At 49.9% G+C, this 17,662-nt stretch overlaps 1 protein-coding gene across 1 annotated transcript; it reads right to left on the bottom strand.

The window, feature by feature from the left end:
* Nucleotides 1-4,901: 4,901 nt before the first annotated feature.
* LOC132513131 (uncharacterized protein CXorf49 homolog) lies at nt 4,902-10,643 on the bottom strand. The gene is made up of 7 exons (XM_060137324.1): nt 10,619-10,643; nt 8,448-8,815; nt 7,272-8,240; nt 6,444-6,600; nt 5,793-5,914; nt 5,526-5,571; nt 4,902-4,942 (listed from the first exon to the last, which is right to left on the bottom strand). The coding sequence occupies exons 1-7, from the start codon at nt 10,641-10,643 to the stop codon at nt 4,902-4,904; spliced, it is 1,728 nt and encodes a 575-aa protein (XP_059993307.1).
* Between the last annotated feature and the right edge of the window lie 7,019 nt (nt 10,644-17,662).

Genomic DNA, 17,662 nt, shown 5'->3' with positions numbered 1-17,662 from the left:
TCAGCACTAAGCTTGGAGGCCATCTTTAATTATGAAATCACCAACAAAGAAGCACAAAAATGCAAACTATGTGGCACCAAATAAATCATGAAAAGGACACTTGCTTGCAGTATGAGACTGAAACCAGAAGGCAGGGCGTCACCTTGTTTGACCTCAGTTGGGAACATATTCCACCAACTCAAATTTTTCACAGCTCTCTCGAACGAGGAGGAAAGCACTCTGGTACTGGTTTGTGGTTAAAAATGAATTTTAGCAAATAGGGGAATTTGCAAGTATGGAATCTACAAATAACAAGAATCAACCGTATCTCAACCTATGTATCCATTCTACTGTCAATGGGTAATTTGGGTTGTTTCCATTTGGGCAGATATTATTCATAGCGCTACTATAAACATTCTGGCGCATGTTTCCTGGTGCCCACGTACAAGAGCCTTCCAGGGCAGAGCTTTCCAACTTTTGGACCTGGGACTTTGAGGCCTTCATCTCCAGAGACAGCCTGACAGCAGCCCCTGGACCGCTTGGTTCTGGCCCTGAACAACTTTGTCATCTTACTCCTGTATGCCATACAATCATCATTTTCTGTGTGAGCCATAGAATCAAATGGCTGGGAAGCTGTGTTCCAGTGCTCATACTTAGGACTGAAATTGTCATCTCGTAGGGAAAGAAGATTTCCAACATTACTAGATCATGCCAGAGTTTGTACAATGGGGTCATGCTAATTTCTACTGCTATCAACAGTGTTTAACTGTTCCACATCCTCATCAACATTTGATATTAACAAAGTACAAAATTGTTGTCAATCTTGTGATAGTGAAATGGCGTCTCATTGTAGATTTAATCTGCAATTTCTTGATTAGTAATAATATTAGTAATAATATTGAGCAGCTTTTCATATGCTTGGCCTTGGGGATTTTCTTGTCTATGAGGTGTTCATTTAGTGTCTTTTGCCCATTTTCCCCTTGGGTTGTTTGCATATTTATTTGTGGAAGTTCTTTATGTATTCTATACTTTAATTCTTTGATGATTTCATGTTATGTAAATATCTTCTAGTTTTTAGCTTGCCTTCACTCTTTTTATCATACCTTTTAACGAACAAAAGCACTTCTTTTTAATTTTTCACAGCACTTTATTATGAAAAGTTCCATACAAGAAGATCACGGGACTTCCCTGGTGGCACAGCGGTTAGGAATCTGTCTGCCAATGTAGGGGACACGGGTTCGATCCCTGGTCCCAGAAGATCCCCTATGCCACGGAGCAACTAAGCCTGTGCGGCACAGCTACTGGAGCCTGTGCTCTAGAGCCTGCGTGCCACAACTGCTGAAGCCTGCGTGCCTAGAGCCCATGCTCCACAACAAGAGAAGCCACTGCAATGAGAAGCCCGCGCACCACAACGAAGAGTAGCCCCTGCTCACCGCAACTAGAGAAAGCCGGCGCGCAGCCACAGAGGCCCAGCGCAGCCAAATAAATAAATAAAATTTTAAAAGAAAGAAGAAGATCACAAGATGATCCGGGAAAGTTGAGGGGGGTACTTGCTGATCATGGACCACCTTCGCTCTCACCAGATGACCTTGCTTCCCATTTCATTGAGAGTATACAGGCAATCAGAAACAAACTTCCCTCATTCATAAATAGTTTTCTCTATTTTGGATCATTCCTATCAGCATACAAGTATGTTGTCGTTTCTCCCAATTAAAGAAAAGCTTCTTTTGATTCCAATTTCCCTTCAAGCGACACCATTTTTCTCTGCTCACCTTCACATAAAAACTCCTTAAGAGTCAGTGTATACTTGCTGTGTCAAATTCTTCTCTTCTCATTCACTCTTTCTCTCCTTTCCATTTAACAATTCTCTATTGAGGGCTTACCACATGCCAGGTACTGTTCTAACACATGGTGCTACATCACTGAGAAAAACAGATGACGTTCCTTCCCTCAAGAGCTTACATTTCTGTCATAGGCCTATTGGCAATATTTTCTCAATCTTCAACTATGTCCATTCCTTTGTTGTTGGAAATCACTTTCCTGGGCCCAGTTTCAATCTTTATTGGTTGCCTAGAGTGTCGCTCCTAGAACACTCCTTTACCAAAACCCTAAGTGGGATCTTCTGCTTCCTAGAACTAATGTCTTCATTGTTCTTGGTTTACCACAGTGTTTTGATGGGACTCATTCTCCAGGTACCATGGGTGATAATTTCTTTTAAGACTTTGCATGAACAAATATTACCTTTAATATTACCTTTAATTTCATGCTTATTTGATAGCTGATATATAATTTCAGGCTGAAAAGTTTTCTGACTTTCAATGTCACTTTTGAGAATGCTGGTACTATTTTGCATGCCATTATGATTCCCAAGCCTTTATGTATGACACATTTAATTTTTTTAGTTACATATATTTTGATTTATTACATAGTAAAATTAACTTTTTTGTTTTCAGTACCATGAGTTTTAACACATGGACAGATTTGTGTAACTATCACCACAATCAGGATACAAAACAGTTCCATCAGCCCCAAAATCTCCCTCATTCTGCTGCTTTGTAGTCAAACCATCTCCCCCATCCCAAACCTCTGATAACTGGTGATCTGTTTCCCATCCCTATAGTTTTACCTTTTCCAAATATTATACAAACACAATCACACAGTATGTAACATTTTGAGACTGGCTTCTTTCATTTAGCATAATGCATTTGCGATTCATCCAAGTTGTTGCATGTATCAAGAGTTCCTTCCTTTGTATTGTTAAAAAATGTTTCATTTATAGATGTATGGTTTTATTCGTTCATCTGTTGAATAACATCTTGATTGCTTTCAGTTTGGGGTGACTATGAATAAGGTTTCTATGAACATTCTGTTAACATTCTATTAACATCCATAGTGTGCAGTGGGAAGCGAGTTCCTGTGATGGCTGTCTCCAGCCTGTAGTTAGCTTCACTCTCTCCAGAGTGTCTGCAGGGACACATGACCTGGAATGACTGTCTCTACTGGTCAGAGGCAGGTCCAAGGTCTAAGCTAGCTCTGTTTCCTCGAAGTGCACACACACTCATTGGTAATGGCCTCAGCTCAGTGGGGAGCAGTGCCGGAGCAAGAGGGGCTAGAACATAAGCCTGGTACAGGCTGGGTGGGGCACTGGGTACATTCTAGGAATCCAGCCAGAGGCCTGGGCAGCAATCAAGCCCACCTTCTCCAGGGAGGGATTTGAGGCGAAGGATTAAGTCCCACGAACGTTCTTTTCTGACCCTGAGGTCTGTGACTGTCCCATCCCACCTGTGGTCTGCCCACCTGAACTCGTGCCATGGACTCTGGAAGGGAGTCAGGGTGAGAATATGGGGGAAGGGTGGACCCAAGTGCTCCCCATTGTCCAGGTGCAGTCACTCCTTACTTCCCATCCTCACTGCGCCCATCCTGCCCCTGTCCCGGGTAGCTCATGTTGGGTGGCCTCATATATGGGTCCCCTGATTCTAAGATGAGCTACTCTGAGGAGCCACCCTTCCCAATCTCATTCCATCCACACCCACAGTAGTTGTCAGACATCACAGGAACACAGAGTAGGATCGAGAGCCACCTCCAGCGAATCCAACATTTCGAGCATCCCGACACCCTGTCGTGGGGGTTGGTGACTTCTGCATCATCCCCCTCCTATGTTTTGGGAATTTAACGACAACCTTTGAACAAAACAGATCCGACCCTTGCTTTTGCTCATTCAATGCCTTACAGAACCTGGACCAGCCTCTACTCCCTTTACTCCCTGAATCACATCTTTCTCCCTCAAGGGAGATTACCCCTGATTACATTTATTCACACACAGGGACACACCAACCTTGAATGGCCAATCTACCATCATACCCCCTTTTGTGTAGTAAAACACCGGTCTTTCGGGAAGGGTGTCAGGCAGAACCACCCTTGCCTCACTCAAACACAAATCTGTCCCTCTGAGTCTCAGGCTGGTACAGCCCTGGGTCCTGGCTGAGGGAAGGAAGTGCTCCCCAACCTCGAGTGAGGGGGAAATCGACCATGGAGTTCAGACTCAATCTCGTGTGTCCTAAAGAGGCAGTCTGGGAGATTGAGCTGGGACACGGAAATATCATTTCCAGGAAAATCTGTGTCACGGGGCTGGTGGAAGAGTATTTGACGGGGACCATGCAACAACACAGACCTACTAACCACACTCGCCATAGAACCTGACAGGCCAATTTCCACTCAAGGGTGTACAGACGACCCGGCTGGAGGAGGGTGGTCAGCTGGCTAGGGCAGGGAGGATGTGAATGCTTCCAGATTGGAGCTCTGGAAGGGGGTCATGAGTTCCTGCTGATGGGAAGGGTGAATGGCAGAGATGAATGGGAACCGCCAGACCCCAGAGGAGGAGGGGGGTTTGGAGAGAGCTAGAAGAGGGCCTTCGGGGGAAAGGGAGGACGTGCCAATGTGGCCAGGCAGAGCACACACAGGACCCAGACCTGGGACACTCCGCTGGCTTGACTGCAGGGATGGTAGCAGAGGCTGGCCCAGAGTCCCCACCACAGGATGCCACAGATACCGTTCTGGAAAAGGCTCTGACGTGGAGCAGCGCCCCGCCCCGGCCCCCTACCCCGACCCCGACCCCTACCCCTCCAGAGAGAAGGCAGAACACAGAATATGAGAGGTACTTTAATTGGAAACTGCTGTGAAACTGGGGCGGGGCGGGGGCAAAACAAGGGGGAGAGGAAGCCCTAGCTGAGGCAGAACAGGAGGGAACGAGCTTGGCCACAGCTCCAGGGCCCCAAAGGTACCAGCTGCTCCTCTTGCAGGAAGACGCTGGGCTCAACCTGTGAAACAGCAGAGTCAGGGAAGAGCCTCAAGCCAGGGCCAGCCCCCAGCCCTGCTCAACAGCCAGGACTGTGGGAAGGGGTACGGTGTGTGTAACACTCACTTCAAAGGGTCTGCAACTTGTCAGCCAGGTACTGCATGGCGGCTGCAACAGGGACAGGCATTAGCAGGCGCTCCAGACAGAGGGATACAGAAGCCCGTCCCCCTATCCCCGTGAGGAACCGCCTAGCCCTGATACCTGAAACCCCTCCAGACCCGATGCAAAGAGCTCTGGGCCTGATCACTCCCCACCACCCAAATTGAATGTGGAACCGGTTCCTAAAGGGAAACAAAATGTGCCAGCAGCTCTCATGCTGTGGGCCGTGCCACAACCACTCAGAACTTGTCACACACACAAACAAACCATCCAACAAGAACCTTAGAAGCCACACCAAGCAGCAGTTCAAGGGAAAAATCAACGAGGCATCTCTAAAAGTCCTATCAGAAGGACATTCCCTAGGACTGGTCTGGTTGTCAAAGTGTGCATGCAGTCCAGACAGTACTTTGCTATTTGTACACACGCCCAGTTGTACATGCACAGCCAGCTCCAGGGCCAGGCCTGAGAGGTTCTCCTCCCCACAGGGATGATCGTCCCTGCCAGGCCCACCGCACCTGCAGCCCACCCCCACCCCAGGTGCCCACCCGGGTTCTTCACTAAGACACCGCTCTCCGGCCCTGGTTCCTCATACCAAGTTGCTCCTTAAGTTCGTCTACTTCTCTCTTTAGCTCGAGACACTAGGCCAGCAGACAGAGGAGGAAGAGAAATGATTAGTATACTCTGGCCTCCTCTCTCCTCCACCTTCTCCTCTCCCCCGGGCCCTCCACCCCAAAGCCGGGTGGTCAGACTGGCAAGGGCTCCTCAGTGGAAAGGAGGTGGGCTCCCTCCGTGGGGTACGTGATGGGGGCAGGGGAGGGGGAGCCCACACATGTCAGCTGAACTTGGACCCAGATCCCACCCTCGAGTTTGGGCCTGCATTTCCAGGATGCAGAGGAAGCATTACCCAAGGACAGCAGGGCGTTCCCAGTGGCTGCTGCTGCGTTTCCGGTCTTGGGGGATGGTCAAGTGGCCCCCGGTCACCTGAGAGGGAAAGGACACACAATCCAGCTTCCCAGGCTCCCAGTGAGGTGGAAAGGGCCAAGCGGGCTCTAAAGTGAGGTGAGGCAGCACCACCCTCTGCTGGCAACCAGCCGCCCCTGCTCTGCCCAGCAGCCGGAACCTTGTCTCTGGGCCTGCCTCCCCTGTTCCCCGGGGGCAGCCATTTCGCCATTGTGGTCCCCAAACAATGTGGCTCTGGATTCGACCCTCCCAGAGCTGCAGCCACAGCCAGCACGTGGGAGAGCAATGTGGCCGAACAGGACTTAACAGAAAAGGCTGTTCCCCTGCAAGTCTACACCCGGAGCAGCTGTTTGGGGCACTGCCACCGATCACCCCGGCCACACAAACCCCACACAGAGGATGATGTGGCTCAAGGCCAGCCCTGCCAGCACCCCGTCTCCTGTGGGAGAAGCTGCCTGGGAGCAAGGCTGTGCCCCCGGCAGAGACAGAGGCAGAGGTTTCTGTCCTCAACCCCTCTTCCCTCCCCTCATATCAAACCCACGACACTCACCTGAGGGGGCAGGCCCCCTGGGCATGACTTCTCCCTGGTTCAGGGCCAAGGGTTCTGAGTTTCCTGGATCTTGGGGGCCTCTGGTGTTGACGTCGCCACTGCTGGCTTTTCTACGATGCATGCGCAGACAAGATGTCCCTGGCCTGTGAGTGAGCAGCTGAAACAAAAATTTCTCACCGATTTGGACTAAGGAAGTGTGTGTGTGTGTGTCTGTGTGTGTGTGTGTGTGTGTGTGTGTGTGTGTGTGTGTGAGAGAGAGAGAGAGAGTGAGAGAGAGACAGAGAGAGAGAGAGAGAGAGTTGTGTGATTCGGGCCAGGGTGAGGCAGGGAATTGGGAAGGGAATTGAAAGGCTGATCTCATTAGCACTTTCTCCCTCAGTCAGCCCCAGGCCAGCAGGCAGAGCTGATCTAGGCACAACAGTGGGACACTGAGAAAGCCCAGGCCCCCTGCAAGGAAGGTCTGGGGAACAGCTAGGAAGGAGGATTCAGGAAGCTGGTGAGTCTAAATACTGAGGCTTTCCGGGGAAGCTTTTAAGGGATCCCCCGACCCAATTCAGCTACCAGCCCTCCCTTCCATCCCAGCCCAAGTCTCTCAGAGGAGGCTGGAAAGAGGCCAAGGGTGGAGAACCGGGCCCAGGACACCCGAAGTGCTACCTTAATGTTTGTCCCTAGGAAAAGGAGCCCGATCTGGCATCGTAATGACCCAGTGACCGAGGGGCACCGAATGCTGACCCGTGAGGGGTGGACAGAGGCACCATGGGTGAAGACGTGTGCCCTGGGTGCTGTGGGGGGGGGAGTGGGGAGAGAGGAGGAGCATGGCCTACTCACTTGGCCCTTTGGGGCTGGGTCTCTATTTGGGTCCTTATCTTCTCCCGCCACCGCCTCAGACTCCCTTGCCCACCTGACCACGGATTTCTTCCCAGCACCACTGTGCTTGGACTGTTTGGTTCCCGAAAGGACCAAGGTATAACTCTTGGGTCTCCCAGGCAGCGGAATACCAGAGATTGGGGGGAAGGTGGCCGGTTCCACGGGAGTTGCCGAGATTCGCTGCCCCCGGGAACCGAAGGTTCCCCCCAGGGCAAGTTTGGATGCTCCCCCAACGGATTTCTTCTCCTGGGCTCCGTTCTTCCTAGGATTGACCCGCGGCAGGCCACCTGCAGCAGCAGCAGAAACAGAAGCAGCAGCAGCAGCTCCCGGGTAGCTGGGCTTGCTGCCCCCCTTGCCCCACAGCACGCTCTGCATTTTCTTAGGGGAAGAGATGCCCTGCTCTCCCACGCCCTGCCTTTCCACAACCGAAGAGAGTCCTCGCGGAGCCGAGGACAGGGAAGAGCCTGTCACGTGACGGTAATTCTCCCTGACTTGGAACTTCGAGTGTCTGGGAGTGTCCCCGGGATCCTCGGGTCTGCTGGGCTTGGCCTGGCCTCCTCCTCTGCGGTAAGTGCTCACCGTCATCAGCTGTGTCTCACTGAATTCATCTGAGGACTCGGAGTCGGACAGCAGCCAGGCCAGGCCTTCCGCGGAGCGCCGCTGGCGATCCGCAGCCACGTTCAACCTACGCTTAGTGCCTCTCTTAGGGCTCCCCAAGGCCCGGCCCGCTTCAGGCCCACCGAGGTGGAGAGGGCCGGCTGGAGCCGTCGACGCCTCCCCACAGCTCTGGCCGGGCGCTCCTCGACCGCCGGGACCCGCCTCGAGGCGCAGTGTCGACCCAGTGGCCTCTTTGAAGGCAGTGGACCTCTCCGGGGACGGGTACCTGCGGACGCCCAGCACGTCCTGGTCGGTCAGCTGCTGCAGGTTGGCCTCCTTGGCCGCCTCAGACTCGTCGATCAGGTCCAGGAGGTCCCTCGTGTGCTCATGTGGGGAGCCAGGTCGGCCTTCGCGGCCCCACAGCACCGGCCCTCGCGCTTCCAGCATCTCCCGCTCAGACTCGAAGCCCTCGGGGTCCGGGTATCTGCGGACGCCCAGCACATCCTGGTCGGTCAGCTGCTGCAGGTTGGCCTCCTTGGCCGCCTCAGACTCGTCGATCAGGTCCAGGAGGTCCCTCGTGTGCTCATGTGGGGAGCCAGGTCGGCCTTCGCGGCCCCACAGCACCGGCCCTCGCCCTTCCAGCATCTCCCGCTTCGACTGGAAGCCCTCGGGGTCCGGGAAGCCGCCTCCGCCCTTGCCGCTCCGCGGCTCCCCAGGCTCGGGGCCTGGGTCGGGCCCCGGCGGGACTGCGGGGCCGGCTATGCGAACGCCGGCCCGCTCCCTGACTTTTGGGCGGACACGCCTTCTCAACACATACACCTCATCCGGGGAGCTCATGTCGCGACCCGGGTGGCCCCAGAACCGGGGCGACGGTCGATGGCCCGAGTCGCGGTCGCGGTCACGGCGGGCTAGGCGGGCGGCGCTCAGAAGGGAGCGTCAGCCACCTCACGCGCCGCACGAGCTCGCCTCAAAAGAAAGGACGCGCCACTTTCAGCGCGCCTCTCACGCCCGCGCCGCAGCCTCCTCATTGGTCCGGCCCCCGCCAACCAGCGGGCTCCTTGTTCGCCCGCCCCCGTCGAGACCTAACCAATGGGGCCGAGGGCCTCTGGTTTGCTCGCAAGCCCGTGGGCGGTCCGGGCAGTTGGCTGGTGAAGGAGGTGGTGGGAGTGCCTCCCTCTGTCAAGCCTCTGGGCCCGCCTCCTCCTGTCCCGCCTCCCCTTTCTGGTTAGAGTCACAGCTCTGAGCCTCCGTTTCCCATGTATACAGGGGGTCGAGGGCGTCGGCGAGTGAGGGCGCCGGGCTCCAGGGGTGGTGAGGATGAAACGTCAAGATGGAGGCGCTGGATGCCTAGCACGCGCCGAAAGCATTTGCCAGCCTCCCTTCCACCGCAAGCCTTAAGACCCAACAGGAGAATGGGCACAGGAGTCCCGCAGTCAGTGATCAGGGGTCGGCCAGAGAGCAAAGGGATCGTATTTTCGTTCTGTAAGGTCTCTGTCTCAACTGCTCCATCAAATGTGGCTCAGCAGACGTTACTGGCAGGCGGGTGTGGCAGATAGACTTGGGGTTGGCCTCGCTCCATCAGTCCTTCCCCCTCTCTGAGGCAAATTCAAAGAAGAGGAAATCGCAGTGGCCAGTTACACCCCAAAAGATGCTCCCCACCGCTGGTCCTGGAGATGTGAACTAAAACCACGAATCGGGTTTCACACACTAGGTTGACAACCTTCAAAGAGCTTAACCATTCCGAGGGTGGGAGAGGTTAGGAGCAAACCCCTGTGGCGGTGGTGCAAGAGACGCATTTGGGAGGTAATTTGGCAGAATCCATTGAAAGCAACTTAGTGCCGGCACGGACTCTGTGCCTGGCACTCTTCTAAGCGCTGGGCATAAATAATAATGCATCCGCGTGACACGCCTTTAACTATAGTACCAACTATTACTGGCCTCTTCCCGGTGAGGAAACAGGCACTGAGAGGTTCGGCCACTGGCCCAAGGTCATTCGGCTCGTGGGGATCAGCGGCAGGATTGAAACCAATCAATCTGACTCCAGAGTCCTTGCTTTTAGCCCAAGATCTTTAAAAGGAAGGAAGAAAGAATCTATTTCCTCTATGCTCCTGCAAGTCCGCTGCCTGGTACTTCTTCCGGAGACACGCTGGTACCTGTAGTGTACAAGAACACATGCACAAGGGAGTTGGTGATGGGAAAAACTGGGAACACTCCAAATTCCCGTCAGTAAGGAAATGGATGAATGCAACGTGGCTTAGCATCCAGTAGCATAAAGCGTGGCAGTCCAACGGAATGCATCAGGCCATTCTCACAGCTTTCGAAAGCATCCGCCTGACTTCCAACTGCAAGTTGCAGAACGATGGCTTTGGATTCACATTTGTAAGTTAAATCACTTGCGTGCGTGGGCACACGCACACACACCAGTCAATCCTATGTGATATATGAGAATTCATTTAAGTATATGTACAAGTATGTTTTAAAGTTTTGAAGGACGCACAACCAAGGCCTACCAGTTGTGATGGCGGTGGGTGTGGATAGCCAGGTGTCTCTCAATTTTTCTTGGAACTGTCAGTTCTCAGCTCCCCTGAGCTGAGCAGTACTGATGTCTGGGGAGTGGTGCCTCCCTTGGTTTCTATACGGCCCATGGGTGTTAGAATTTCCCGTGTCTGCCACCCCACTCCTACTCTGACACCGCTCCATTCCTCCCATACCTTCCTTCTGCTCCTTCCCGTTCATACTCCTCTGTCTTCAGTCACCTCTCTCTCCTGCCACCTGCTCTGGCTGACCTCCTGGAGAGTCCTGGGGTGTCTGAACCCCTCTTGCCTGTGGAACTCAAAGGCCCAGTTTTCTGGGTCTGCACCTGAGAAGCTGGCCGTGCTGGAGCAGTTTCAGAGCAGGGGAGATTGGGTGCACTGTAAATCTGCAATCCTCCTCCTCGAGCCTGCCCCCGATGGTGCCTGCCCGTTTGTGGATACCGCCCTCTTCCACTTCTCCCAGTGACTTTTTAAGTCATGGTGTGCTATTTCAAATATGTTAAAATGGATAAGGAAGGATATAGCAAAATCTCCTGCATCCACCAGCACCCTAGGAAACATTACCAGTGGATTCAGTGGAAGCCTCCGTCTTCCCTCTCACCATTTCCATTCCCTTCCTCCCTCCCCCAGAGAGAGACTCCCAGAACTTCTTCTCACCTTCTCCACTCTCTTCGTCCCTGTGGCTCTCCTACCTCCTCTTCCCCTGCATCCCATACGTCTCCAATGATGTCACTAATCTCTGCTTTAGCCCCCTATGCTCACCAGGATCCAATACTGCTTTTGACTTACTCTCTTGGCCTGGGGTGGGAGCCAGTGTCAGAGGTTCCTCTTGGCTTTCCCCACCGGGATAGCTCTTACCCCACAGAGCAGTGACCCAATGTGGAAGTCATTGCTCCAACTGCCAAGTGTATCACTTATCATTATCAGCTTGGGGACTGGAGAAATGACCGCTATTTTGGTCCAGGGACCCATTCAGCTCACTGTGAACCGGTCTCTATTCCCAACTCCTTTTAATGTCAGGGCCTCATAAGCCCCATTCTAATGGGGCCCCATCATGACACTTTGGGCCTCCTGGATCAATGTCAGCTCAGATCCTGTGTCCAGTAGTAGTAGAAGTGTCTGGGTCTTTTTCTAGCCTCCGGGTACAGTCACCTGAGAACTGGCAGCCATTCTCTTTAGGGACGGTCATAACCCACTGCCTTGTTTCTGGATCCTTCCTCCTCAGGACTCATCCACCTCTTCAGTGGGGCCAGTCTCTGAATTGGCTCAGGACCAGGAACTGAGCAGGAGACTGTGGCTTTTTAGCGGGATGATGGCCCTCCTTCTCTTGCATTCTTGCCTTTTGCTGGCTGTCGTTGCCCCTAGGGAGCCATGCTGTCTGAGCCATCTTCTCAGCTTTCTGCCGGTCAAGCAGGCACTCTTGACTGCCCCTCTGACCTTGCTGGTCGTTACTGGAAATGTGGTCTGCTGGCATCTCTTGGTTAAGAGCTGCCCTCTGCCCTCTATCATGTCAGAATTCGTTGGCTCCCATGGGTGGTAATGAGCCCAGGTCGGGACCACTTTCCTTCCATCATTGGCATTGGCCTCCAGAGGGGAGCAACCACCAAACTTCTAGTGATGCTGGGGCTCCTCTCACCAGAACGCTCCTGATGGCTTTGGTGTCCTCTCGGCCCTACAGTGGGACATGTGTCCTACAGTGGGATGTGTCCTCTCAGCCCTACAGTGGGACATAACCATGAGGCCATGTGACTGGCCTCACCTTTTCTGTCCGTTCTAGCATGTCTGCATCACTCAACCTTTTTGTTCCTTCCTCTGCCATCTGCCAATCCAAGGCAGGCATTTCCACTTCTCTCCTTATGGGCCATCACTTTCTCAAAGTTTCAAAGGGCCAGTCTGGCAGTGAATTTCCTCCACCTCCTGGAGTCCTTGCCCGTGTGTTAAATTCCATGGCATGAGAAAGCGCCTCCGCTCAGTAAAACTTGCTTATCCACTCTTATATTCCTGTCCACTTGATCCAGCACCCTCAAAATCCAATCCCAGGGATATTGCCCTGCTCCTGCCAGTACAGGCTTGTTATTTCTTGGTGTATAATTTCTTTTTCCCCTTATCAGGCTCGGCATATCCCAGTGAGTTTATGGGGAAGAGATGAGGGTTTCCCTGGGAGAGGCGTCTGTCACTTTGTGGGGGAGCAGACTCTGTAGCATCTACCAGCACAGGGCATGTGTTAGCTCTTGCTAGGGAAGGAAGGGCCACCCTGCAAGCTTTGAGGCCTCAGGACGTTTGGATCTGATAAGCCAACGTTTGGGGACATCCATGCCAATATACCCGGCCTACATTTCAGAGTCTGAAGTTTTTCCAAAAAGGGCCCTGACCTTCCCATAACAGGCCCGTGTTTGTCAAGGATGTATACATCTCTGGAGTTCTGCACTTACTGTTACCGCATAATCTGTGAGCTACTCAGCTGTCTCTGCAGGAGGCAAGGGCATTTTGTAAGCCACCAAGAAAACCCCATGAATCTTACACTTGGCCCTTAACTGTTTGGTAATGTCCCTTAGTTTCTCATTATGTCTTTGCAGGGCGCCAGTATAACAGTGATGAACAGCCGCCTCTGCCCTCCCTATAGACATAGTGCCCTCCCTACCATTCAAAGGCCTGAATCATCTCACAGGCCACAAGTAAGACCCTCCACTGGGATATTTTTCAAGGTACGTATGGATAAAACCTTAAGGAATCAGGAGGTAACCTTGTGCTAGAGATTATCCATGCCCCACATAGCACTCAAAATGGTACGCTCTTTGTCATTTGGGCAGTGAGTGAGCTGGTCCATAAACCCCATCTTATAGCTAACTTCTCAGACCACTCCTGGTACCACTTTTGTTAGTTTGGGTCCTCCAAAAATACGGACACCAAGGCATGATTGGACATGAAGGAACATGATGGGAGAATGGCATGTGAAGGATAAAGGAGAAGGAGCAGGAATGAGTCTTCTTCTTCAGGGTGCGATGCGGGTCTGACGTCTGTAAGAGAGACGTGGGGGAAAGGAGGGTCAGATAAGAAGAATCTCAGACGCAGTTTCATTCTAACAGTAACCTTTAGTTCCGTTTAGTTTAGTTTGTTCAGGCTCATGTGGAGTCCCCACCCTACAGCTGCCATTTAGAGGAGTCCCTGTCCTGAAGCAGTATGCCCCTGCCATGCTCAGTCACTGGCTGGGAGCTACCCAGAGGATGTGGGATCTTGGCACAAACAATGGTGGTGCCAGAGAAGTGGCAGCTGGCACTTGCCAATCTACTATGTTCCCTGCAGTGGATCGGAGGGGCATGTTTCTATGGCCACCACAAGGAAGCAGAAGTCATTTCCGTTTTGAGTGACTTTGTGGTGGGGAGCATAAGGACACAGGAAGTAAAGAAAGATTGGGAGGGAAATGATGGGATTTTGGATACATTAAGGTTGTGTTTCTTATAGGACATGCAGGTGGAATGCACTTAGAAATTTGGTTCTGGAACACCAGTGAGGGGTCAAAGCTAGAGAGAGATACAGACTTGGGAGTCATTCATTCCCTCAGTAAACTTTTATAGCAGTGTTTTTTCAAACGTCACCATAACCTTAGAAGTTCCTTGCATGGAAGCTCCAATTCCTTTCCCTTCACCCTCCTCAGAAGTAACCTCTATCCTTTGTCTTCATCGTTCCCTTCCTTTTCTTTAGTTATTCTCTACATAGGTTCATATTCCTAACAACGTTGGTTTTGCTGCATCCTTTGGTCTTTATGTAAATGGAATCATTTGTGTTGTTTCTGACTTCTCCCGTGTGATACTGTGTAACTGAGATTCATCCCTGTTGTCGCATGTGGCAGGCACTTGTTCATTTTCATTGCTGTACACTGTTCCACCAAATGAATATACAGTAGACTCTCATTATCATGATAGTTATTTGCAGTCTATAAAGTTGCCATGAACACTGAATTAGGCAATCCTGAAACATTGCTCCTAAGGGAAATACAATTTCAAGTTCCTACCATCCGCTGGTCACAACATTTTCATCGACTGATCGCTGCGTAATCATGTTTCATGTGTGTTTCTGTTTAAAGGCACTCTATTTAATACAAATATTATTGATTCATTAACACTGACCTCACAGCCAACAGCATTATAAATCATGCCTGAACAAGGTTTATGTAACACACATATTTTCTTGAGTGCACGTCATAGTCATTTTGCACTCAAGAACACTAGACAGTACTTCAGCACTAAGCTTGGAGGCCATCTTTAATTATGAAATCACCAACAAAGAAGCACAAAAATGCAAACTATGTGGCACCAAATAAATCATGAAAAGGACACTTGCTTGCAGTATGAGACTGAAACCAGAAGGCAGGGCGTCACCTTGTTTGACCTCAGTTGGGAACATATTCCACCAACTCAAATTTTTCACAGCTCTCTCGAACGAGGAGGAAAGCACTCTGGTACTGGTTTGTGGTTAAAAATGAATTTTAGCAAATAGGGGAATTTGCAAGTATGGAATCTACAAATAACAAGAATCAACCGTATCTCAACCTATGTATCCATTCTACTGTCAATGGGTAATTTGGGTTGTTTCCATTTGGGCAGATATTATTCATAGCGCTACTATAAACATTCTGGCGCATGTTTCCTGGTGCCCACGTACAAGAGCCTTCCAGGGCAGAGCTTTCCAACTTTTGGACCTGGGACTTTGAGGCCTTCATCTCCAGAGACAGCCTGACAGCAGCCCCTGGACCGCTTGGTTCTGGCCCTGAACAACTTTGTCATCTTACTCCTGTATGCCATACAATCATCATTTTCTGTGTGAGCCATAGAATCAAATGGCTGGGAAGCTGTGTTCCAGTGCTCATACTTAGGACTGAAATTGTCATCTCGTAGGGAAAGAAGATTTCCAACATTACTAGATCATGCCAGAGTTTTTACAATGGGGTCATGCTAATTTCTACTGCTATCAACAGTGTTTAACTGTTCCACATCCTCATCAACATTTGATATTAACAAAGTACAAAATTGTTGTCAATCTTGTGATAGTGAAATGGCGTCTCATTGTAGATTTAATCTGCAATTTCTTGATTAGTAATAATATTAGTAATAATATTGAGCAGCTTTTCATATGCTTGGCCTTGGGGATTTTCTTGTCTATGAGGTGTTCATTTAGTGTCTTTTGCCCATTTTCCCCTTGGGTTGTTTGCATATTTATTTGTGGAAGTTCTTTATGTATTCTATACTTTAATTCTTTGATGATTTCATGTTATGTAAATATCTTCTAGTTTTTAGCTTGCCTTCACTCTTTTTATCATACCTTTTAACGAACAAAAGCACTTCTTTTTAATTTTTCACAGCACTTTATTATGAAAAGTTCCATACAAGAAGATCACGGGACTTCCCTGGTGGCACAGTGGTTAAGAATCTGTCTGCCAATGTAGGGGACACGGGTTCGATCCCTGGTCCCAGAAGATCCCCTATGCCACGGAGCAACTAAGCCTGTGCGGCACAGCTACTGGAGCCTGTGCTCTAGAGCCTGCGTGCCACAACTGCTGAAGCCTGCGTGCCTAGAGCCCATGCTCCACAACAAGAGAAGCCACTGCAATGAGAAGCCCGCGCACCACAACGAAGAGTAGCCCCTGCTCACCGCAACTAGAGAAAGCCGGCGCGCAGCCACAGAGGCCCAGCGCAGCCAAATAAATAAATAAAATTTTAAAAGAAAGAAGAAGATCACAAGATGATCCGGGAAAGTTGAGGGGGGTACTTGCTGATCATGGACCACCTTCGCTCTCACCAGATGACCTTGCTTCCCATTTCATTGAGAGTATACAGGCAATCAGAAACAAACTTCCCTCATTCATAAATAGTTTTCTCTATTTTGGATCATTCCTATCAGCATACAAGTATGTTGTCGTTTCTCCCAATTAAAGAAATGCTTCTTTTGATTCCAATTTCCCTTCAAGCGACACCATTTTTCTCTGCTCACCTTCACATAAAAACTCCTTAAGAGTCAGTGTATACTTGCTGTGTCAAATTCTTCTCTTCTCATTCACTCTTTCTCTCCTTTCCATTTAACAATTCTCTATTGAGGGCTTACCACATGCCAGGTACTGTTCTAACACATGGTGCTACATCACTGAGAAAAACAGATGACGTTCCTTCCCTCAAGAGCTTACATTTCTGTCATAGGCCTATTGGCAATATTTTCTCAATCTTCAACTATGTCCATTCCTTTGTTGTTGGAAATCACTTTCCTGGGCCCAGTTTCAATCTTTATTGGTTGCCTAGAGTGTCGCTCCTAGAACACTCCTTTACCAAAACCCTAAGTGGGATCTTCTGCTTCCTAGAACTAATGTCTTCATTGTTCTTGGTTTACCACAGTGTTTTGATGGGACTCATTCTCCAGGTACCATGGGTGATAATTTCTTTTAAGACTTTGCATGAACAAATATTACCTTTAATATTACCTTTAATTTCATGCTTATTTGATAGCTGATATATAATTTCAGGCTGAAAAGTTTTCTGACTTTCAATGTCACTTTTGAGAATGCTGGTACTATTTTGCATGCCATTATGATTCCCAAGCCTTTATGTATGACACATTTAATTTTTTTAGTTACATATATTTTGACTTATTACATAGTAAAATTAACTTTTTTGTTTTCAGTACCATGAGTTTTAACACATGGACAGATTTGTGTAACTATCACCACAATCAGGATACAAAACAGTTCCATCAGCCCCAAAATCTCCCTCATTCTGCTGCTTTGTAGTCAAACCATCTCCCCCATCCCAAACCTCTGATAACTGGTGATCTGTTTCCCATCCCTATAGTTTTACCTTTTCTAAATATTGTACAAACACAATCACACAGTATGTAACATTTTGAGACTGGCTTCTTTCATTTAGCATAATGCATTTGCGATTCATCCAAGTTGTTGCATGTATCAAGAGTTCCTTCCTTTGTATTGTTAAAAAATGTTTCATTTATAGATGTATGGTTTTATTCGTTCATCTGTTGAATAACATCTTGATTGCTTTCAGTTTGGGGTGACTATGAATAAGGTTTCTATGAACATTCTGTTAACATTCTATTAACATCCATAGTGTGCAGTGGGAAGCGAGTTCCTGTGATGGCTGTCTCCAGCCTGTAGTTAGCTTCACTCTCTCCAGAGTGTCTGCAGGGACACATGACCTGGAATGACTGTCTCTACTGGTC

Source organism: Lagenorhynchus albirostris, chromosome X (assembly GCF_949774975.1).
Source record: "Lagenorhynchus albirostris chromosome X, mLagAlb1.1, whole genome shotgun sequence".
In the NCBI taxonomy this organism is placed as follows: domain Eukaryota; kingdom Metazoa; phylum Chordata; class Mammalia; order Artiodactyla; family Delphinidae; genus Lagenorhynchus; species Lagenorhynchus albirostris.
Note: the sequence above shows the minus strand (reverse complement) of the source record. Positions and strands in the feature narration are given on the sequence as shown.